Source organism: Oncorhynchus keta, chromosome 4 (genome assembly GCF_023373465.1).
Source record: "Oncorhynchus keta strain PuntledgeMale-10-30-2019 chromosome 4, Oket_V2, whole genome shotgun sequence".
Lineage (NCBI taxonomy): Eukaryota > Metazoa > Chordata > Actinopteri > Salmoniformes > Salmonidae > Oncorhynchus > Oncorhynchus keta.
In genome coordinates, this window is record NC_068424.1 from 44,358,039 (window position 1) to 44,382,399 (window position 24,361).

The 24,361-nt window shown below is 41.2% G+C and overlaps 2 protein-coding genes across 7 annotated transcripts in view; both read left to right on the forward strand.

Moving 5' to 3' along the window:
• LOC118375194 (mitogen-activated protein kinase kinase kinase kinase 4-like) overlaps positions 1-6,913 on the forward strand; it is a 61,348-nt gene extending 54,435 nt beyond the window's left edge. For all 5 annotated transcript variants that reach the window (XM_052507102.1, XM_052507108.1, XM_052507113.1 and 2 more), the window contains 3 exons: positions 1,187-1,346; positions 3,667-3,806; positions 4,021-6,913. In XM_052507102.1, the coding sequence (XP_052363062.1) occupies positions 1,187-1,346; positions 3,667-3,806; positions 4,021-4,104 (384 nt within the window). In that variant the 3' untranslated portion in view covers positions 4,105-6,913. The remainder of the gene's footprint in view (positions 1-1,186; positions 1,347-3,666; positions 3,807-4,020) is intronic.
• A 643-nt stretch (positions 6,914-7,556) lies between these two features.
• The window catches only part of LOC118375230 (palladin-like), a 28,520-nt gene continuing 11,715 nt past the window's right edge, over positions 7,557-24,361 (forward strand). The window contains exons 1-9 of one of the 2 annotated variants that reach the window (XM_052507127.1): positions 7,557-7,770; positions 16,976-17,152; positions 17,517-17,576; positions 18,286-18,439; positions 19,602-19,667; positions 20,664-20,805; positions 21,030-21,053; positions 21,208-21,327; positions 21,462-21,630. In XM_052507127.1, the coding sequence (XP_052363087.1) occupies positions 17,569-17,576; positions 18,286-18,439; positions 19,602-19,667; positions 20,664-20,805; positions 21,030-21,053; positions 21,208-21,327; positions 21,462-21,630 (683 nt within the window). In that variant the 5' untranslated portion in view covers positions 7,557-7,770; positions 16,976-17,152; positions 17,517-17,568. The remainder of the gene's footprint in view (positions 7,771-16,975; positions 17,153-17,516; positions 17,577-18,285; positions 18,440-19,601; positions 19,668-20,663; positions 20,806-21,029; positions 21,054-21,207; positions 21,328-21,461; positions 21,631-24,361) is intronic. The other variant, XM_052507126.1, reaches the window with a different exon arrangement.

A 24,361-nucleotide genomic window follows, 5' to 3' on the forward strand; every position in this document is an offset into this window, starting at 1 on the left:
AAACAAGTATTGTGACGAAACATGCAACCCATGAGTAGCTCTGCATCACATCTCAGTGGAGCTCACCCAGCCATAGTAACAACACTCATTTGAGTACCTGAGTTGCATCCCCATGTCAGGGGAGAAAGAGCTGATCACTGAGCGTCTTTGGCAAATGAGATTGTAATTAAAGGAATTAAGTGAAAACATTGTATGGCAATTAATTAGCTGAGACAGAATCAATTAAGCGTTGTCACCCTCTCTCTGTTGCCACCTGCAGTCAGTGACTCGGCTGATTCAACATGTTGTTTAGCCTCAGTTCACTGACTCTGAACCAGCTTCTCATCAAACAGAATGAATCCAGATGGTTCCAGGGAGGGAGAGTGGGAGTGTGAGGGAGCAATGATACTTTGTTTTATTAGCCAATGTTATCTGGTAGGCTTAGGCGATATACCGTATATACCGTATACTGGGGTATTTAGACATACCGACGGATTCATTTTAATACCGGGGGCTGCAGGGGTGTGTGCTACGCCACAGCTTATAACTAACTATAAGTTAACTATCCAAGATGTGCCTAATCAATTATATCCAGCTCAGGACTCCAGCTATGCATTTGGATTGCTAACTTGCTAGCTCAGTGGCTAGATGGCAAGATCAAGCTACTTGGTTACAGCAGAGACAATCCAGCCCCTTCTGGATCAAGATCCATATCTTTTTTTAAAACTTTTTTTTATTTTAAGGAATAGCACCGCTTGTGTGCACTTCCGATAATACCCGGTATGGTACAGAAATAGTATGAAAGTCTTGATACCGTCCAAACCTATTAGTTGGTGTATTAGGAGGATTACCCCTGGTGATGTGGATGTAGCTGGGTGGGTACTGCTGTTGCTGGTAGAGATGATGAGGTTTGGAGTGAGAGTGCTGTGCTGTGCTGTGCTGTGCTGCACTTCCCATTCGTCAAATAAAGTCAAGTCAATTGTTATTTTCCAACAGGGAAATTGAGTTTGCAGACAGAATAATACCATATAACACTGTACTAGAGAGCTACACTATAGAAAACATTATGGATGTGTCTTAAATTGTACCTGTCAGGCCCATAGGGCTCTGGTCAAAAGGAGTGCGCTATATAGGGGATACCATGCCATTTGAGACGTAACCCATCTTATCCTCATCTCATCTGACTGTGTGTGTTTGTCTGTCTTAGATCCAGGGTGTGATCCGGCCCCATGCCATCATCATCCTACCCAACAGCAGTGGCATGGAGGTTCTGGTGTGTTATGAAGACGAGGGGGTCTACATAGACACATATGGACGCATCACCAAGGAAACAGTGCTGCAGTGGGGAGAGATGCCTGCATCTGTCGGTGAGTCTCTGTACATCGTAGCCACCCACCAAATCAAAACCTGCAGGCTGTGCATGTGTACGTGTGTGCGGAGAGAGAGGAGAGAGAGAGAGAGAGAGAGAGATTCCACCTCCACTCAGATTGAAAAACTAGTGCTTATAAGTCTAATATTATATTAAAATGGATAGATTTGATAGACCTGCAGACCCAGACCATTTTAAAAATAGAGCATGTCTCTTGTATTGACCCTTTTTGTTATGCCGCAAGCAAGAAGTTAACCTTATTTATTGTACTTAGATCACTGGGTGCAAAGAGGAGTCAAGCTGGATCCAACTCCTCTAGACATATTTGGGACAGTGGCTCTAAAAATAAGATGTTCTGTTAGACTCATTTAGTTGGGTCCATTGGCCAGGTCATTATTCAAGGGGAAAGGGTGTCTGTGGGGAATAGACTCACAGACAGGACAGCGCTCAGCCGAGTCTGGACCAGAGTATATAGAGTGTAAATAAACTCTGGGTGTAGGCTCTAAAGAGGAGAGTGTGGTAAAGGGGAACCTGATTGATTTTCATCTCTAGATGCGTCTCGAGATTGGTTTACAACATGGCACTCACTGAGAGGCAGAAACCAGGGTCTTAAAACCCTGAGTGTGTAGTCTAGTGACAAAGGGTGCATCCCAAGTGGCACATTATTCCCTATATGGTGTACTACTTTTGACAAGAGCCATACAAATCAAATCAAATGTTATTTGTCACATACACATGGTTAGCAGATGTTAATGTGAGTGTAGTGAAATGCTTGTGCTTCTAGTTCCGACAATGCAGTAATAACCAACAAGTAATCTAGCAAACAATTCCAAAACTACTGTCTTATACACAGTGTAAGGGGATAAAGAATATGTACATAAAGATATATGAATGAGTCATGGTACAGAGCAGCATAGGCAAGATACAGTAGATGGTATCGAGTACAGTATATACATATGAATGAGTATGTAAACAAAGTGGCATAGTTAAAGTGGCTAGTGATACATGTATTACATAAGGATGCAGTCGATGATATAGAGTACAGTATATACGTATGCATATGAGATGAATAATGTAGGGTATGTAACATTATATTAGGTAGCATTGTTTAAAGTGGCTAGTGATATATTTTACATCATTTCCAATCAATTCCCATTATTAAAGTGGCTGGAGTTGAGTCAGTGTCAGTGTGTTGGCAGCAGCCATTCAATGTTAGTGGTGGCTGTTTAACAGTCTGATGGCCTTGAGATAGAAGCTGTTTTTCAGTCTCTCGGTCCCAGCTTTGATGCACCTGTACTGACCTCGCCTTCTGGATGATAGCGGGGTGAACAGGCAGTGGCTCGGGTGGTTGTTGTCCTTGATGATCTTTATGGCCTTCCTGTAACATCGGGTGGTGTAGGTGTCCTGGAGGGCAGGTAGTTTGCCCCCGGTGATGCGTTGTGCAGACCTCAATACCCTCTGGAGAGCCTTACAGTTGTGGGCGGAGCAGTTGCCGTACTAGGCGGTGATACAGCCCGCCAGGATGCTCTCGATTGTGCATCTGTAGAAGTTTGTGAGTGCTTTTGGTGACAAGACAAATTTCTTCAGCCTCCTGAGGTTGAAGAGGCGCTGCTGCGCCTTCTTCACGATGCTGTCTGTGTGAGTGGACCAATTCAGTTTGTCTGTGATGTGTATGCCGAGGAACTTAAAACTTACTACCCTCTCCACTACTGTTCCATCGATGTGGATAGGGGGTGTTCCCTCTGCTGTTTCCTGAAGTCCACAATCATCTCCTTAGTTTTGTTGACGTTGAGTGAGGTTATTTTCCTGACACCACACTCCAAGGGCCCTCACCTCCTCCCTGTAGGCCGTCTCGTCGTTGTTGGTAATCAAGCCTACCACTGTTGTGTCGTCCGCAAACTTGATGATTGAGTTGGAGGCGTGCGTGGCCACGCAGTCGTGGGTGAACAGGGAGTACAGGAGAGGGCTCAGAACGCACCCTTGTGGGGCCCCAGTGTTGAGGATCAGCGGGGTGGAGATGTTGTTGCCTACCCTCACCACCTGGGGGGCGGCCCGTCAGGAAGTCCAGTACCCAGTTGCACAGGGCGGGGTCGAGACCCAGGGTCTCGAGCTTGATGACGAGCTTGGAGGGTACTATGGTGTTGAATGCCGAGCTGTAGTCGATGAACAGCATTCTCACATAGGTATTCCTCTTGTCCAGATGGGTTAGGGCAGTGTGCAGTGTGGTTGAGATTGGGGCCCAGGTCAAAAGTAGTATAGGGAATAAGGTACCATTTGTGCCAAAATCTAAGTCTGTGATGGTGTGTGTGTCTCCACAGCCTACCTGCAGTCCAACCAGGTGATGGGCTGGGGAGACAAAGCCATCGAGCTGAGGTCAGCTAACACAGGCAACCTTGAGGGAGTCTTCATGCACAAGAAGGCCCAGAAACTCAAATTCCTGTGTGAGAGGAATGACAAGGTAAGACAACATCCCAATATCACCAAAACATACCTTGGGCAAAGCTCACATGACACCCTATTCCCCCCATATTACTTGTAGGGCTTATATAGGGCTTGGCTAGATACAGAAAATATGTCCTAGCATACTGTATGTTGTTCTTAATATTGTAGGTGTTGAATATTATACCGGAAGTTGTAAATGTTTAACTGCTTCATCTATTTTCTGTGTGAAGGTGTTCTTTGCCTCAGTGCAGTCAGGTGGCAGCAGCCAGATCTACTTCATGACACTGGGCCAAAACTCTCTGTTTAACTGGTGAGCTCTGGGGCTTGAAAACAACAAACATTCATACAGGGATCATCTCAGAAACAACATGAATTATGCTCAGATACAGTCCTCTTAAAAACTGAAGTTACACTTTAGTAGTACAGCTACAAAACCCCATGCATATGAGGGTACACCATTAGCAATCAGCATTAATTTATTATTTTTGTGACTAAGGCCAACACATTGGTTTTATGCTGGTTATTTCAAGTCTCTAGCTCTAGTAGTGAATATTGCGCCTTAATAGCCATACACAGGGCTTATTCTTTATGTTTTGAAATACATCGGCAACCTACATTTGAATTCATATTGATCTCAATATCACATGGACTTAAAAGCACAATTGCTTCTTTGTTTATATCCGAAATGCATCAACACGTTTTTTATTAAGTGATTGTTGGTATATTCATCACTGTATTATTAGCAAGTGCCATTGTTGGTGTTAAATCCTATTTACCATCCAGTATTATTTGCAAGTATTATGTGCTTTTAAAGTTGCACAGTCAAGTTGCACGTCAGGAAATGAAAATCAAATGTTGTTACTCCAAAGGGAGTGACAAAACATAAGTCCCTTAATAATGAAGAGTGCATTAGAAAGAATACAGATTAGTGGGCTAGTCATCATTTTTAAATGTAGACACTGCAAATGGCTTGTCCTTATTTCTCACTATTAAGTCAATTTACTGCCCTTGCAATTCCAATGGTGTATACTTAGTTTTACGGTCTCCACTGTCTACTCGTAATTTAGATGACCAAATAGGCATTATATACCCTGTTGCATCTCTTGATATAGAACAGATCATGTTTTGCATTAAGTCGTTTTAAAGAGGAAGAAGAAAAGGATCAGGATGTTGACCTCGTGCTATATAGGTATTTTTGTACGTAAGTGGATGTACATATTATTTGCACTGTTTTCTAGATATTTTATATCCACTGGTCATCTCTATGTACAGGTTAATGGATTTGCAAATGATCTAGCCCTTTGCACTATGACCACTTTTGTAAATGTTCAATGTAAAATGCTTTTATTGTCACTGTGTAATACATTTGAAGTCCTTTTGAAGTCCTTTATTTACAACAATTTGATAGCATCACATTAAACAGAGATTGCATCTGATTTAGATCAAGCTAAATCTTGTATTTAATACGTCATGAACGGAAAAAAAATGATGTTATAACAGCAATAGGCTTTCAACTCTTTAAATTATAAAATATATACTCTTTTGTAAAAAATTGAAAAAATCTGTTTGTTAAAGGACATTGAAATAATTGATATGTACCACAAATGTGAAATGTAAACTCAAATCAATTGTATTTTTTTTTCCAGTTTTATTTTGTTTAGCTTTTTTTGCCACATTTTCATTTCAAATCCAGTTTGGACAATTATAGTTACTTTATCTTCGTGATAGAAATACTGCAGCTGGTTCTGTATTTTCAACTGAAAAGGAACTTTTTCAAGGGACAGTTTGATAATGATGTTATTTTGTTGTTACCAAAAAGCATCTCATATTTTTATGTGAGCATTCACTCATGAGGTGTATTCAACTGACAATATATTTAGATTAGAAGGAATAGCCAGTTAGGTACTCAGTTTCACATAGCAATTATTTGAACGTATATTTACCCTATAATGATTTCCATGAAGTTTCCATGAACTAATGCTTTCATTGTCATTGGTCTAATTCGCAGATTTTTACAGAACTTACATTCTGACTGAGATTTGTAGTTAAGGCAAAGTGGTAAGGAATCAATCAAATTGAGTTTTGACTAAATGTTTTTATTAATAGATCGGTTTTAATTAAGTATTTTTGAAAATAGTAACAGAGCACTCAGTTTATATCTCATTCATTTGGCATGTATGATGCAAATGTTATAATTTGTCAATTTCAAATAAGAGATTGAATGGGTAGATTTAAACCATTTAAACTTTTTATCCTGAACTTACATTTGAACAATGTTTTTTTTATGCCTAAGTAGAACTTGTGACAGAGAGTCACTATATTGTCCATTTGTAAACAGTTGGTAATTATTTCTATAAAAAAACTGGGATTTTAAGCAAAAGTTGTGATATCAGGCATGTTGCTGAGTTAAATAATAGTTTATCAACTGACAGTTATATTGCAGTTGAGGATTGTGAGTCATAGCACTCACTGTGTCATTTCCCCTCCTATCCACCCCCATATTTCAGGAAGTACTCTTGTATGAAATCATGGGTTTGCTTGTCCTATTGAGAGGTGTGTGCTGTAGGAAGGACTGAGGAGGTTGATGATGGTTTGTGTCAGGTGTGTGTCGTGTAGCTGTGAAGATTCCTCTCTGCTTTATATGATGCAGAGCAAATTGAGTTTTTGTTCTCGGGAATTTGAGTAAGATGGAGAAAGAATTCCGAAAGGTTTTTGATGTTGAGTGTAGTTGACGGTTATATGAGATTTTAGTGAATAGACTGGTAGACCAATCAGTCTTGATCCATTTTTCCCCTACAAAATATATATATATATATATATATAGTGTATAAAAAACAATTAGAATAAAGTTGACCACTTTATATTGATAAATATCCACAAAATATATTGTTTCCTTACCTGTTATTTTTCCATTTTGTTTTTGAAATTGTGTTGCAATATCATTTGTATTTTATTTTGTCCTTTCTTTTGTCTTACTTTTGCTTTATTTTTGCACTGGAACTTTCTTATCATTTTACAGCATGTACTGTATACTCAACTCGTGAAATTAATTAGTAACACTAATTGAGGTGTTATTGTATAAAAAAACAAAACTGTTGAACAATAAAAGATGTAGACAAATTATTGTGATGTTCAGTGGTTATTTGCATAACATTGGAACAATATCAACTTACCAAAACTGTACATTTGGAGGTAGTCTAGGACTATGTCATTCTTATGGTTATACTTTAAGAACAGCACCTAGAGTACGGAAGAGGTTGTTTCAGTGGAGCGACCTTTTAACATTCCCAAGTTATTAATGTCACACAACACCTGTGCCAATCAGTGATCGAGCTGGGAGCTGAAACAGGAAACATGGGTTCCATCTTCACCCGGAACCAAGTGTGACTGGCACCCAATGTAATAGGGACTTCCACACACGAGCTATTTCTTACGTATGATGCATTCCACCTGCACATGATGATTCAAGACTTCCATTTAATTTCCACATGCTTACAGTATTCCTGTATCTGTTGAAGCAGTCACAGTGTTTGGGCAGCGTGCTAGCTAGGGTCTGGTCTATATTTGCAGGTCAGAATGTTTAGTTCTCTGGTTAATTGTGGAGTCAGCTGTGTCAGATGGAAGGGAGGTAACCTGAGACGGGCCCTAGCTCACTTCCTCAACTAACTCCCTCCTCAGGCTCAGTCAGACGCTGCTATAGTTGAGCTGGTGGCTCTCAGTCCCAGCCACTGCCATGGCTGCCTCCCCCCACCTAACACTCCCCCTGACACCCCCCACCATCACCCATCCACCTCCCTCCCGTCTGGATACCACCCCTGTAGATGACAGTTGAGTGGTGCTCAGAGAAGGACCCTCTGCGCCCCCTTGGTGAGCAGGGAAGAGAGTGTGCCAGGGAGAGGAGCAGAGAGAACCATTTGTCTGCCTGTCTCACACAGTACAGTCATCACCCATTGGACTAGTAGCTGCACAGTGGTCCACTGGTAAGGTCTCTGCATGGTGTGGGGCTTTTTATTTTCCCCAGAGGAACCATTAGTTGGGTGGTCTAGGGGTCAGGTGTTGGTACAGCTTAGGATCATCTGGCTTATGTCACCGGATCCTTACTCAAAATATGTCCTGGTTTGTGTTCAACTGTTGACTATACATAAAGCTGTAAAGCTATCTGTCTCTTACCAAATTTAAATGGAAGGTACATGTGCATGTTTATCTACTGTATCAAACATGAAATCTTAGCCTGGTAGTCATGTCAAATTTGAATGACTTAACTGTTTTTTTGTGATCAAACTGTATAAGCTGGCAAATCAAAAAGTTGTGTAGTGAAAAATGTGTTGCATTTGCTGGGATTTAACTTTGGAACTGCAAAAGTGTGTCAATTATATAGTGTGCAGCGGGGTGAGCCAGCTTGGCATTCCAGGGTGCAGTTGGGGATGATGGAAGGGGCCAGGATGGGGAGGGGGGGGGGCTTGGCCAGGCCAAACATGCATCTGCAATGCACTCTGCAAACTGAGAGGTCTGATTGGCCGGGCATCATGTGCTCCTCGCTCTAAATTGGTCCACATGTAGACAATTCCGAGACCTGTTGGAATTGTTGACTTGTGCAATGGCTTGATGATTAAAACCAAGTCAGTCAACAAATATTCAATTATAGCCCACGAGTGTTTCACAATATCAGTAGTAGCAGTTGGTTGTATGTACAAACTCTACTAGACTCTCAGTGGCCTTGTGCTACCTAAACATGTCAGGAGTCTGATGACTTGCAATTCTTTTGATATCTTTTGAACAAGAGAAGACCCAGAATGTCACATGACACAATTTGCTGACTTGTTTATTTATTGGAGACGTCCCCTCCAGTCATTCTACTTTGAGATGTGGGGTTTTGAAGTCGTTCAGTTTGGTTGATGAACAATTGCATTACTGTAGACCTGGGTCAATAACTGGCATTCTGAACATGTTTATTTCACCAGGTGTTATCTGGTATTTTGACCTCATTTTAGTTCATTGGAATATGGGCTCAACATGACCATATCAGTGTGTTAAAGCCTGGATCACTATCCTGTCTGATGATCCGTCTAAATAACTACCCTTAATAAGATTCCAGCATCCTGCCAAGTACATAGGCTCCTGCTGGACATAAGCTGCAGTATCATTACTGAGCTGTGTTGTGATGATTGGGATGGAATGTATCCATGACTGGACAATGATATGTGTCAGTATTAGAGAGGTGTAACAGTTTAACTTTAGTCCGTCCCCTCGCCCCTACACGGGCTCGAACCAGGGACCCTCTGCACAGATAGACAACAGTCACCCACAAAGAATCGTTACCCAGCAAGGGGAACCACTACTTCAAGGTCTCAGAGTGACGTCACCGATCGAAACGCTATTAGCGCGCACCACCGCTACCTAGCTAGCCATTTCACATCGGTGATAGAGGCAGCTGCAGTACAAACAGAAGGCTCCTATGGTGGCAGACTGATGGATACAGTGTCATTCCTACAATGCGGTGCCTTTTCTGTCCTCAGGAAATATCACTTTAGTGTAAAATTCGAAAGGCTTTAAATGTAATGTCAGGTGTCCTTTACCTTAAAAACATTCAAATATGGATCTTGAAAGGGAATTTAAGCATTTTAAACACTTTTTTTCAGTGGATGTAGGCATTTTTGCAATGTTCCTGGGTGTTATTCATCAAATTCCACGATAAATATAAGCCATAAAATAATGACATATTTCATTTTTTTGTCCTCGTTAAATTCTCTCTCATCAATAACTTTTTTTTCATGATTGTTGTATTTATTATTTTATTTCAGATTGTCTTTGTGTCCCTGATATCACTTTCCACCTTGTTAGTTTGTTGTTATTCTCCATTTAAGAAAACGACCCCTTCCTACAATGGCGCCACATTCAAGAAGTGTCATAATTCCTTTGGATGGAAAACAATGGTGCAAAGCTAAATAAATATAAACACTCAGTTTTATCTATTTTTCCACCCTCTTAGGCTAAATTATAGAGAATTTTTTTTTTTAATTGAAATGTTAAAATATGTTTGATAGAGAAGTTAAAATCCTGTTCAAGTGCTGTTATGCTAGCTCAATCTTGCTCACTCACAGAGCTATGGCTAATTTAGGCTCAAAATGTCTACTCTGAACAGGTTCTGAACAGGTTGGAAAATGAACATAGACTCTTTTTTTTCTGTGTCTGAGCTTGACCAAAAGTTACAAGGTCCAAAATGCACCACATTGTAGAAATGACCCGACTACAGTGGGAGATTATAGTATGTTCCTCCTTCCAAAACTGGCTGTTCAGTTTGGCAGGCCTAATAACAATTTTTGGTAACACTTTACTTGACACCCAGCATCATAACACGTTATATGACATATATCATAATATGTCATAACAGCTGACACAACGTGTCAAAACCTGTCATAATATGGTCATAACACTGTCATGACACATATATTTAGAACTGTTGGGACATATATTGTGTTATTTTATGGCTGGTTATGACACCTACATAAGAGTGTCATAACCCACAAAACCTACCACACAAGGCAATTAATTCCATTACACCATAGCCTACTTGTAAACAGTATGTTTATGTTATATAACATTTTCTGAAATTGACTATATCAATTTATCATTGTAATTGTGCACCTACCCCAATGCTCTGTTGCTGATGACTGGAATGAATGTAGAAGCATAGGAGGAGGACAAGACACCCTATTTTTGACTGATGACTATCATAAGGGCATGGACAAGAGAGGCCTATCTGGCTTATATGGTATTGATGGTCATAATTGCTTCTTGACAGTGTCATCAAGTGCATTTTCTTAGTCCAAGTAGAGTGACACATGATGGTCATAATGCTTCATGACTGTGTCATACAGTGCATTTTCTACAAGTTATATATATATATATATTTTTTTTTTTTTAAATACATGACCATAAAGAATTCATTACAATAACAACAAAGGATTTAAGAAACAAACTTTAAAAGGAAAGGAAACTTCTTGGCAGGGAAAAAGCACATTTCAAATATAGGTTTTTACACTCTTGTGTAGGTGTCATAACCAGACATAAAATAACGCAATATATGTCACAACGGGTGTAAATATATGGCTCATGACAGTGTTATGACCACATTATGACAAGTTATGACAAGTTATGTCAGCTGTTCTAACATATTATGGCATGGTTATGACCGTGTCATAACGTGTTGTGACGCTGGGTGTCAAGTAAAGTGTTACCCAATTTTCTACACATGATTTGAAATTGGCTTAACGTTAATTATACTGTATAAAGCTGAAATAAGACATTAGCAAAGAGACGCTCATTGCTTATGCCTGTAGTTTCAGAGGGCATGCATGGGTATTGAGACTGGCCTTGTTTATGCCTCTAAACACTCCAAAGCTGTCAGATGTCGTGCCTCTCTGGTAATGTGTAGAGGAAGGTGTGAATTACAGGCCTGTATTTTCATGTTCCCTCATTTGCATTTACTCCCCCCTCATACAGGGTATGCGGGAATGAGCTACCATATATATATTCCCTCCTTTTATAAAAAGTGGGGTTGTTGTTTGCTATGATGGGGATATGGGATGTGTTCGGAATGGATGTGTTGTTTAAGAGGACAATGCGAGCTGAGCAAGCGAGGGGATGACCAGGGTGAATATGTGAATTAAACCCACTGTCGATTAGGGACCGCACTTTGGCTCCAGTGGACATTCCAGACCAGGCCGGTGGGGGAAGATTTATCTTACGCCATGTGTTTCTAAATCCAACGCACAGAAGGCGAAAAACAAAATTAGATTGTGGCTTAGCTCGGGTTTCCTCTCGTCCAGAAGCTCTACTCTAGCTAGTAGCTAGCTAGCCAGTCCTCCAGGCTCAGGGTGGGGGCTGAAAGGTGGTAGAGGCCCAGTCACTGGATCTCCTGCAGGGTACACTGAGAATATCATGCTGGCCTGCTGGGTGAAAGCAATGCACAGTGTCTTTTGCATGTCTCAAACAAGCCCCCTTGTTATGTAGTTGAATTAAAATTATGTTGAATATAATAATTAACTACATTCATAAATCTGACTTCATTATTATGTGAATAAATGCAACAGGCCCTGTACGTCTCTGGAGGATCTAGTCAAGTTAGCAAGCCTTGCATCACCTCTTAATATGACTACTATGAACATGTGTCTATCTTGCACTGTTATGCAATTATTAAGAGATACAAACAGCTAATCCTGGCGACCAATGTTCTTGCAGTAATTTATTGAGTCAAGTACACCAGGGATGCCAAGGTGGAACCCAAGCATATACAGTGCATTCGGAAAGTATTCAGACCCTACGTTACAGCCTTATTTTTTTCCTCATAAAATCTACACACAATACCCCACAGCCAGAAGAGGGCTGGCCACCCCTCAGAGCCTGGTTCCTCTCTAGGTTTTTTCCTAGGCTCTTGCCTTTCTAGGGAGTTTTTCAAAGCCACCGTGCTTCTGCGTACATCTGAATTGCTTGTTGTTTGGGGTTTTAGGCTGGGTTTCTGTATAGCACTTTGTGACATCGGCTGATGTAAAAAAGGGCTTCATAAATATATTTGAGTGATTGATTGATAATGCCAAAGTAAAAACAGGTTTTTAGAAATGTTCTTTGCCTATCGAATATACAGTGTCTATGGGGTCATATTGCACTTCATAAGGCTTCCCCTAGATGTCAACAGTCTTTAGAACCTTGTTTGATGCTTCTACTGTGAAGGAAGGGGGAATGGCAGCTGAATGAGTCAGAGGTCTGCCAGAGTGGCATGAGCTGATCACGCACGTTCACGTGAGAGTTAGCTTGCGTTCCATTGCATTTCTACAGACAAAGGAATTCTCCGGTTGGAACATTATAGAAGATTTATGTTAAAAACATCCTAAAGATTGATTCTATACATCGTTTGACATGTTTCTACGAACTGTAGCGGAACTTTTTTACTTTGTCTGCTCGCGCCTCATGAATTTGGATTACTGGGCTAAACACGCAAACAAAAAGGAGCTATTTGGACATAAATGATGGACTTTATCGAACAAATCAAACATGTATTGTGGTACTGGGATTCCTGGGAGTGCATTCTGATGAAGATCATCAAAGGTAAGTGAATATTTATAATGCTATTTCTGACTTCTGTTGACTCCACAACATGGCGGATATCTGTATGGCTTGTTTTGTTGAATGAGCGTTGTACTTAGATTATTGCATGGTGTGCTTTTTCGGTAAAGCTTTTTTGAAATCTGACAGCGGTTGCATTAAGGAGAAGTTTATCTAACATTATCATTTGGTGTGCTTTCGTCGTAAAGCCTTTTTGAAATCGGACACTGTGGTGGGATTAACAACAAGTGTATCTTTACAATGGTGTAAAATACTTCTATGTTTGAGGAATTTTAATTGTGAGATTTCTGTTTTGAATTTGGCACCCTGCACTTTCACTGGCTGTTGTCATATCGATCCCGTTAGCGGTTAGCGGGATCTAAGACATAAGAAGTTTTAAAAGGCTAATTGATCAATAGAAAACCCTTTTGCAATTATGTTAGCACAGCTGAAAACTGTAGTGCTGATTAAAGAAGCAATAAAACTGGCCTTCTTTAGACTAGTTGAGTATCTGGAGCATCAGCATTTGCGGGTTCGATTACAGGCTCAAAATTGTCAGAAACAAAGTACTTTCTTCTGAAAATCGTCAGTCTATTCTTGTTCTGAGAAATGAAGGCAATTCCATTCGAGAAATTGCCAAGAAACTGATGATCTCGTACAACGCTATGTACTACTCCCTTCACAGAACAGCGCAAACTGGCTCTAACCAGAATAGAAAGAGGAGTGGGAGGCCCCGGTGCACAACTGAGCAAGAGAACAAGTAGTTTGAGAAACAAACACCTCACAAGTCCTCAACTGGCAGCTTCATTAAATAGTACCCGCAAAACACCAGTCTCAACGTCAACAGTGAAGAGGCGACTCCGAGATGCTTCTGGAAGGTTCTGGGAGGTTCTCCCATCTCCACAGAGGAACTCTGGAGCTCTCTCAGAGTGACCATCAGGTTCCTCCATTTAAGAATGGTGTTGGCCACTGTGTTCTTGGGGACCTTCAATGCTGCAGAAATGTTTTGGTACCCTTCTCCAGATCTGTGTCGCCTGTCTTGGAGCTCTACGGACAATTCCTTCAACCTCATGGCTTGGTTTTTTGCTCTGACATGCACTGTCAACTGTGGGACTTTATATAGACAAGTGCATTTCCAAATCATGTCCAATCAATTTAATTTACCGCAGTTGGACTCCAATCAAGTTGTAGAAACATCTCAAGGATGATCAATGGAAACAAGATGCACCTGAGCTCAATTTGCAAAAATCCAACCTGTTTTCACTTTGACATTATAGGGTATTGTCACGCCCTGGTCTAAGTATTTTGTGTTTTTTCTTCATGTATTGGGTCAGGCCAGGGTGTGGCATGGAGTTTTTGTATTGTGGTGTGTTTTGTCTTGGGGTTTTGGTGTGTATGTATTTGGGATTGTAGCTAGTGGGGTTATCTAGCAAAGTCTATGGCTGTCTGGAGTGGTTCTCAATCAGAGGCAGGTGCTTATCGTTGTCTCTGATTGTTTAAATAAACATGGATCGCAATCGACACGCTGCAGTTTGGTCCGACTCTCCTTCACCATATGAAAACCGTGAAAGGTATTGTGTGTAGATTGATGAGGGACTTTGATTTAAAAATTTAATAACATGTGGAAAATTGAAGGGGTCTGAATACTTTCCAAATGCACTGTACTATGTGTAGTGTAAATTATATTCACCAATAGACTACTAAATTATGAACATATAGTCAGTCACATAATTACTCTGTAAATTCAACTAATATAATTTATTAGTTACAAAAGAATGAGTGTTTTACAACACTCAAACAATTACAGTGTGCATGAAATACATTATACATTACAGAATAAGACAGAGTGACTATCAACTAAATAGGACTTAACGTGTGTGACACACACAGCTTTTTGTGAACTCCTAAAACAATCCAAACATGGCAATATAATTTACAATATAATTTACAGTAACGGTCGTTAAGCTGATTCAAGTTTCATCACTCCAGTAACCACAGGACATCCGTGGAAACGTTTCGTCCCCGAGGTTGCCACAGATATGGCGTGGCTCTCTCCTGTGAGATGCAAATATATGGCCAACCATCTAAATAATGTATTGAGTCTTCATGCTGGGCCTCAGCGCCTGCAAGTCGCTAGTTGCGAGTATCACCTTCTCAAATTTACCCACTACAGTTAGATTTCACGTAATCTGACACGTTGAGGAGATGAATCATCTGACCAGACTGGGTGGTCGGAAGCAGATCTTCCATGGTGACAAGGTGGGTTTCCCTCCTCACTCGGTCGTATCAAGAGGTCCAGTATCGTTAAATGGAGCCTCTGTTTTAAGGGTCATATGTCACTTAAATCACACAAACAACCCCATCTTGTCACGCCTGCTCCCGCTCTCCCTCTCTGGCACTCGAGGGCTCCGGGCTGCCCTTCATTACGCACACCTGACACCATCATTACGCACAGCAGTGCTCAGTGTACTCACCTGGACTCCTTCCCTTTGTTGATTGCCCCACATCTATAATTGTCCGCTCCCCCGTTTGTTCCTGGTGTCAGCATTGATGTCGTTATTTTGTCCCCTGTCCAAATGCTATTCCTGTCCTGTTTCATGTCCGTTATTTATTAAATGTTCTCCCTGCACCTGCTTCCTGTCTCCAGCGTCGATCCTCACACATCTCTCTGGAATGTTGGGATTACCTCAGAAGGTTCCATGTACTTGTTTCCATTTTCCTCACAATACAGTGACATGGTGGAGCACTTTTCTTGTTAGCCTAAATGTATCTGCTTTTCATTGTCAATTGAACCCTCCTGCTGTGTTCCGGTCGAATTGGACCGATTTACAAGTTCTCTCTCTGAAAAATGTAGTTAATTTCATCTGATTGGTCATAAGGTTCAATGACTTTGTCCACACAGGGCATCTGAATAAACAAAATACATTTAGATGATTTACATAAAATTTGGGGTGTTTTATATAACTTTAGTACACCTGTGGTGTTCCCGGTCAGATGGACACACTTCCTCTCCCAGACCCCCACATACATGTATGTTTGAACACACACACACACACACACACACACACACACACACACACACACACACACACACACAAACTTCACTCCCCTTCATGGCTTCCATAGCAATCCCCCTTTCCCCAATAGAATCTCTCCCCCATGGGAACCACACCTGTTGGCATTCACACAAACAATCGCAACATTGTTTCAATAATATCTAGAACTTTTCTCGCACCTCTGGTATATAAGCTTTTTTGAGGCCTTGCTCACAATTCATTCTGTGGCAGCGCAATGACCAAACGATATACTGTATGTGAGTCTCTTGATCATATCTTTGATCATGACACTGGTGAGGAGAAGAGTGTCCTTGTTAAACTTTGACACAAAGTAGTCTATGATAAATAGCACAATATGTTTAATCTGAGTATTTGTTATTGTCAAAATAATCCATACATTATGCTTTTTTAACTTAAAAACTAGTTGTATGAGCTCAAGTGAATGAGGCCTACAGGCCATAAATAGGAAATAGAAGTTCAAAACCTGTAATGTTCACAAGAACTTAAGTTGATCAAAATATCTAACACAACATTATGTTACAATACATGTATTATTATGGATTTATAATCAGCTATAATGAGGCGGTAATTTTGGACCGATGAACACAGAATTAACTAACATGAAATGAACACAACAGGAGAGTTAATCATTTTCTCTGTGGCAATCAGTAGATGTCTCATTGTCTTAGCGCTTGGCGTGGAAGACGAAAAAGAAAAAGAGAAGTGTATTTTGTTGTGTTTTCTTGTGTTATGCTTGTCCTCTTTCTCTTAGAAGTGTGGCTCTAAAGCAGTGATATGTGTTGTTGTTTTCATGCAAAGCATTTAGAAGTGTCATGTTGCTACTCTGATGGGTTGATGAACCTTCCCTTAATGCTGTTGTGTGTGTGTGTGTGTGTGTGTGTGTGTGTGTGTGTGTGTGTGTGTGTGTGTGTGCGTGCGTGCGTGCGTGCGTGCGTGCGTGCGTGTGTGTGTGTGTGTGGATTGTATCCATACCACACAGGAATAACCTGAAGTACCATATTTCTAGGGATTTCTGGGTTTCCTGAAATGAGCTGGTTCAGTCTACAGCACATGATTTACAAGCTGAGCTCCCGCTGTGTGCCAATGAGATCCCCTTTCTGTATAAATAGTCAGAGGCTCATGCCAGTATCCATCAGCAGGGTGATTCTGGGAGATTAAAGGAGATGAACAGTGCCTTTCTGGGGTAAGCAACATGAACTTCAGATGGATAGATTGTCATGTAACCTTTGCCCACCGTGATGATCACTCAGTCGTGAGCTTTTGAGGCAACACACACACAGAGACAGACGGACAGACGGACGGACAGACAGACAGAAGGACACACACACATACAATTAAACGTTGCGTGTCACATCACAATCGCAAGGTGCAGTATCCTTAGATGTTTCATTTGTAAGATCACATCGGGTACAGAAGCATACAGTTGGTCTGATGGAGGGTTGAATCGTGTTTAGCTTTAGGACCTATGGTGTATAGAATTAAACAGTTATGTGGGTGTATAACACATATAAACATCTGCAGCTCATGCTCTTCCCCCCTCTGTATAGAAATCAGCACCTATTGGACACAGTGACAATCCCCCTTGGAAAAGCCTGAAACATGGCACAGTAAGTTGGAAGGACAAAATGACTAAGTTTTCAATGGAAACCAGTACATAATTGAACCTAAAAATATTGAGAAATGTGTGTGTGTGTGTGTGTGTGTGTGTGTGTGTGTGTGTGTGTGTGTGTGTGTGTGTGTGTGTGTGTGTGTGTGTGTGTGTGTGTGTGTGTGTGTGTGTGTGTGTGTGTGTGTGTGTGTGTGTGTGTGTGTGTGTGTGTGTGTGTGTGTGTGTGTGTGTGTGTGTGTGTGTGTGTGTGTGTGTGTGTGTGTGTGTGTGTGTGTGTGTGTGTGTGTGTGTGTGTGTGTGTGTGTGTGTGTGTGTGTGTGTGTGTGTGTGTGTGTGTGTGTGTGTGTGTGTGTGTGTGTGTGTGTGTGTGTGTGTGTGTGTGTGTGTGTGTGTGTGTGTGTGTGTGTGTGTGTGTGTGTGTGTGTGTGTGTGTGTGTGTGTGTGTGTGTGTGTGTGTGTGTGTGTGTGTGTGTGTGTGTGTGTGTGTGTGTGTGTGTGTGTGTGTGTGTGTGTGTGTGTGTGTGTGTGTGTGTGTGTGTGTGTGTGTGTGTGTGTGTGTGTGTGTGTGTGTGTGTGTGTGTGTGTGTGTGTGTGTGTGTGTGTGTGTGTGTGTGTGTGTGTGTGTGTGTGTGTGTGTGTGTGTGTGTGTGTGTGTGTGTGTGTGTGTGTGTGTGTGTGTGTGTGTGTGTGTGTGTGTGTGTGAGAAGCATCCAGAAGAAGACCAGTAGCATGTCCCTTACCATCTCCAGCTCCTCCAGAGCAATCTCTTCCTCCTCCTCTTCCTCTTCCTCTTCCTCCACCTTGGTCCAGCAGCAGAGACACTCCAGCCTGGTGCAGCCCCTCTGCATCAGCCCCCAGAGGGTACCTACCTGACACACATGCACAAAACACACACACAGACATACACACACACAAGCACCATATTATAGCTATGCTGATGATTTGCCCACCACACCTTCACTCACAACATACAATATATACATATTCATAACAAATATATATTTTTGTCATTAGTGAAAGTATTCACACCCCTTGACTTTTTCCACATTTTGTTGTGTTAGACCCTGAATTTAAAATGTATTAAATTGAGATTTTGTGTTACGGATCTCCACACAATAACCCATAAAGTCAAAGTGGAATTTTGTTTTTATAATTTTTTTACACATTAATTAAGGATCAGCCCCTTTTTTCAATTTTCGCCTACAATGACATACCCAAATCTAACTGTGTGTAGCTCAGGACCTGATGCAAGGATATGCATATTCTTGATACCATTTGAAAGGAAACACTTTGAAGTTTGTGTAATGTTAAATTAATGTAGGAAAATATAAAACATTAGATCTGGTAAAAGATAATACAAAAAAAAAACATGAATGTTCTTTTGTTAACACAATTTTTGAATGACTGACTCATCTCTTTACCACTACACACATCTAATTATCTGTAAGGTCCCTCAGTCGAGAAGGGAATTTGAATATCCCTTTGAAGTTGTCAATTAAGCTTTAGATGGTGTATCAATAAGCCGAGTCACTACAAAGATGCAGGTGTCCTTCCTAACTCGGTTGCCGGAGAGGAAGGAAATCCCTCAGGGATTTCACTATGAGGTATGCAAAGCTTTTAGAGATTTGCCCAGAAAGACTCACAGCTATAATCTCTGCCAAAGTTCATTCTAACTTGTATTGACTCAGGGGGTTGACTACCTATCTAATGAAGATATATTAGTGTTTTATTTTTCATTTAAAAAAATCTATTGTATAATCTTAGCATTTTTCCTCAACTTTGACATTACAGAGTATTATGTGTGGTAATTGACAAAAAATGACAATCAAATCAAGTTCAATCCCACTTTGTTACATAACAAAATATGTAAAAAGTCAAGGGATGTGAATCATTTCTGAAGGCCCTGTATATAATATATGCCTTCAACTGCTCCTTGTCAATATGTTATGTACCCACAGACAATGCATAGCAGTGTTTATTTGTGTTTTTAAATCCACTAGTTGTTGTCATATCTCTTTTCTAGACACAGAGCCCATCATATTCCCAACAGCATTCAGGGAGTGGTGGAGTGACTCCTACTTTTGTCAAGGTAATACAGGATACATCTTTACCCCCATCTGGTGACTGAATATGGAACTGAAGCATGGATTTGTCTGGTTTGGAAATAAAGGTTGAGTCAAAGGTTGAGCTGGACTTGGCCCTACATACATTTTATGAAGGTTTGTTCCTACCTACATCAGAACTGTGAACAGAGTTATGATCATTGTCATTCAACACATAGATTGACACCTGCTCTAGTTCCTCATGATTACATAGGCATATGACATAGCTTTCCAGTCAGATGATGAGAAAGGCCATTGCCTTAATTGCTGTCAGAGGTAAAAAATTATATATATATATATATATATTTCAAAAGTGTTCTTGTCAGTTTGTTAATGATTGTGCCCTAAACATCTGAGCACATGCCGTATGTGTAGATGGCTGTATGTGTAGAAGGCTGTATGTGTAGAGGGCTGTATGTGTAGAGGGCTGTATGTGTAGAGGGCTGTATGTGTAGAGGGCTGTATGTGTAGAGGGCTGTATGTGTAGAGGGCTGTATGTGTAGAGGGCTGTATGTGCAGAGGGTTGTATGTGTAGAGGGCTGTATGTGTAGAGGGCTGTATGTGTAGAGGGCTGTATGTGTAGAGGACTGTATGTGTAGAGGGCTGTATGTGTAGAGGGCTGTATGTGTAGAGGGCTGTATGTGTAGAGGGCTGTATGTGTAGAGGGCTGTATGTGTAGAGGGCTGTATGTGTAGAGGACTGTATGTGTAGAGGGCTGTATGTGTAGAGGGCTGTATGTGTAGAGGGCTGTATGTGTAGAGGGCTGTATGTGTAGAGGACTGTATGTGTAGAGGGCTGTATGTGTAGAGGGCTGTATGTGCAGAGGGCTGTATGTGCAGAGGGCTGTATGTGCAGAGGGCTGTATGTGTAGAGGGCGAGGTGAGGAGAGAGGTTAAGAGAGGAGGGAGGAGGGGCTTGGTGGTGGTGGTATGTGAGTCTCCGCTACCACCCAGTCACTTTGATCCAGTTCTCTTTGTGTCCAGTGTCTCCACGACGTCAGCACGGTCAAGGGTCAGTTGGTGGTTCTAGAGTGCCGTATTCGTGGAACGCCACCACTGCAGGTTCTGTGGTATCGCGAGGAAGAGCAGATAGTGGACTCTGCTGACTTCCGCATCCTCCGAAAGAGTGAGTGGCAGAGTGCATGGTGGCTCCATCAGTGTTGGGAAATACACACAGACCAAAAATAACTTTTGACCCAATGGGTACACACTGGTTGAATCAACGTTGTTTCCACGTCATTTCAGTGAAATTACATTGAACCAACATGGAATAGACATTGAATTGATGTCTGTGCCCATTGAGGAGGCACTAAATAGAAATGATCTCTAAACATTCTCCTTCTTTTTCAGAGGCTACTTCTGCATCAGTGCCAGGTGAATGGGAAAGCATACCAAAGGCCCACTGTTGGCTATTGTAGAAGGGCACATTTACCATTACCGTCTTCCATTATTATAACATTAACATGATACATTGTTGCTGGTATTGGTGTGCCGTTCTCATGTGTCCCCTCGTCTCCTTCCTCCATAGAGGAGCTGTGTACCCTTGTCATCACCGAGGCCTTCCCAGAGGATTCTGGGGTGTTCAAATGTATAGCTGGGAATCAGTTCGGAACAGTATCATGCATCGCCACACTGGAGGTGTACATTGGTGAGCAGAGACTAGTTTCAGAACTGGTCAGACGCAAAAGACTACTTTTGTGCTTTTACTCAGCTTTCTTCATCGCTCTAATCTACATTACAATCCTGAAAAACATTCTGACAATGTGATGTCTCCGTGTCCAGACCTGGAAGAGCAGATGGAGAATGAGCAACCCATGGATGAGCAGCCCTTAGAGTCTACCAGGCTGGAACATGAGGAAGTCCCCTCTTTACTACAAGACGTAGCAGCGATTCCCCCTCCAGAGTGGCCCGAGAGCCCCGTCTGTGAGATCGACCGCCCCTTGGAAGAACAGTGAGTTAAACTATTTTAGGCAAAAACTCTCAAATGGAAAGATGAGGGGCCAGTATGCTGCTGTGGGACAGTATTTATGTATCAAAATACCTATGCATATGTTAAAGTAAACTTTGGAGAAATGATCACGTAGGTGATCTATGAAATCGCAGGCATGCGAAGGTCAGAAAAATATTTCCCTACTGTCAATTCGATTCAACTGCCACAAGAGGGGGCTATTCCTTGATTTGAAGTTGCAGGTAGGCTGCTATAGTTTGAAAGGTTTTTTGATATAATTCTGTGTCCGTTCATGAATTACGGTAAGAGAGTATTGAATTGAGATAGGTATTACAGCGCTGCTGATTGTTTGGTTTGTAGATGTGTTTAATTATCATCTGCTTGTAATAACAGGGAGGGGCTTATTTAGCCTGTTTGTCTTTAATTTTGATTGGAAACAAATGCAAGGAACACATTTTATACCATGTTATTAAATAGCACTCTTATAAGTGAATGTGTGTAGGCTAGAGAGGCACACCGAATTAGGCGACAGTGACATGTAAAATTAAAATATTGTCAGGTTATGGTGTCGTAAAATAGGGGTAGCAGCACAGCCGCGCTCTGAAATCAGCCGCGTGCACGTTATTCTTCATACTTGACGTGGGTGTACACAATCTATACAGACCTTTTGCTCTCCGACTCATATCAGAAACATTCAACTCTCTGTAGTTCAGCCTATATTGAAGTTGAAATATTGAGATCTTTAATCTAGTACCTTTTATCCAGGTAAGCTTAATGCATTATTGTTGGATTTTTAAAAAACACAGGTGCAACTGATTATAAAAGTTTGTCTAATTGATTTGATTTACTATTTAAATGTGTGTATGTGTAGAACCTTGTAATATGCACTGTTCATTTTCTAAATGGGTAAATGCAAATTACCTTTTTAATTGGATGTTACAGTATTCACATTTCTGTATGACTTATCAGTGAGTTGGTTAAATTGTGTCTTTTGAAGGGCTGTGTAGTGTCAAAGTGAGAACTCTGTAGAAGGCTAAAGTGTAATCGAGCTCTGTAGAGACCCCAATCATTGTCTATAATTTAAGTGTGCATACCAAAGCTAGCCCAATATATACTCTTCATTAAGGAGCCTAATGTTACCGTTACTCCTTAAAAAGACCTCATACACTACTCCACTCTTCTAGGGAGGCTTTCCACTAGACGTAGGAACATTGCTGCAGGGACTTGCTTCCATTTAGCCACAAGCATTAGTGAGGTTGGGCAATATAGGCCTGACTCACGGTCGGTGTTCCAATTCATCCCAAAGGTATTCAATGGGGTTGAGGTCAGGGATCTGCAGACTAGTGAAGTTCTTCCACACCGATCTCGACAAACCATTTCTGTATGGACCTCGCTTTGTGCATGGGGGCATTGTCATGCTGAAACAGGAAAGGTCCTTCCCCAAACTGTTGCCACAGTTTGAAGCACAGAAACCGCATACATTGACATTCTAGATGAGTCTTAAGATTTGCCTGCACTGGAATTTAGTGGGCTACGGTCCTGTTCTGTGTGCTTGTGTGGCATACCACTTTGCAGCTGAGCCACTGTTGCACCTTGATGTTTTCACCTCACAATAACAGCACTTCGAGTTGACCCGGGCAGATTTATCAGGGCAAAACTTATATGAACTTACTTGTTGGAAAGGTGGTGTCCTATGACTGTGCCACGTTGAAAGTCACTTAACTATTCAGTAAGGCCATTAAACTGCCAATGTTTGTCTATGGCGACTGCATGGCTGTGTGCTCGGTTTTATACACCTGTCAGTACGGGTGTGGCTGAAATAGCAAAATCCACTAGTTTGTTTCCGCATACACTATATAGACACACACAAAAGTACGTTATTTTCAGAGGACTTTCAACGTTCTGGCAGCCAAATACTCTATTTGAACATACAGTTGAAGTCGGAAGTTTACATACACTTAGGTTGGAGTCATTAAAACTTGTTTTTCAACCACTCCACAAATGTCTTGTTAACAAACTATAGTTTTGGCAAGTCGGTTAAGATGTCTCCTTTGTGCATGACACACATTTTTACAACAATTGTTTACAGACAGATTTGTTCAATTATTCACTGTATCACAATTCCAGTGGGTCAGAAGTTTACATACAATAAGTTGACTGTGCCTTGAAACCGCTTGGAAAATTCCAGAAAATGATGTCATAGCTTTAGAAGTTTCTGATAGGCTAATTGACATCATTTGAGTCAATTGGAGGTGTACCTGTGGATGGATTTCAAGGCCTACCTTCAAACTCAGTGCCTCTTTGCTTGACATCATTGGAAAATCAAAATAAATCAGCCAAGATCTCAGAAAAACAATTGTAGACCTCCACAAGTCTGGTTCATCCTTGGGAGAAATTTCCAAATGCCTGAAGGTACCACGTTCATCTGTACAAACAATAGTACGCAAGTATAAACACCATGGGGCCTTCTGTCTCCTAGAGATGAACGTATTTCGGTGCAAAAAGTGCAAATCAATCCCAGAACAACAGACCTTGTGAAGATGCTGGAAGAGACTTTTTGGATAAACCTTTTGTACTTTTTGGAGAAATGTCTGATGAAACAAAAATAGAACTGTTTGGCCATAATGACCATTGTTATGTTTGGAGGAAAAAGGGGAAGGCTTGCAAGCCGAACACCACCATCCCAACCTTGAAGCACGGGGGTCGCAGCATCATGTTGTGATGGTGCTTTGCT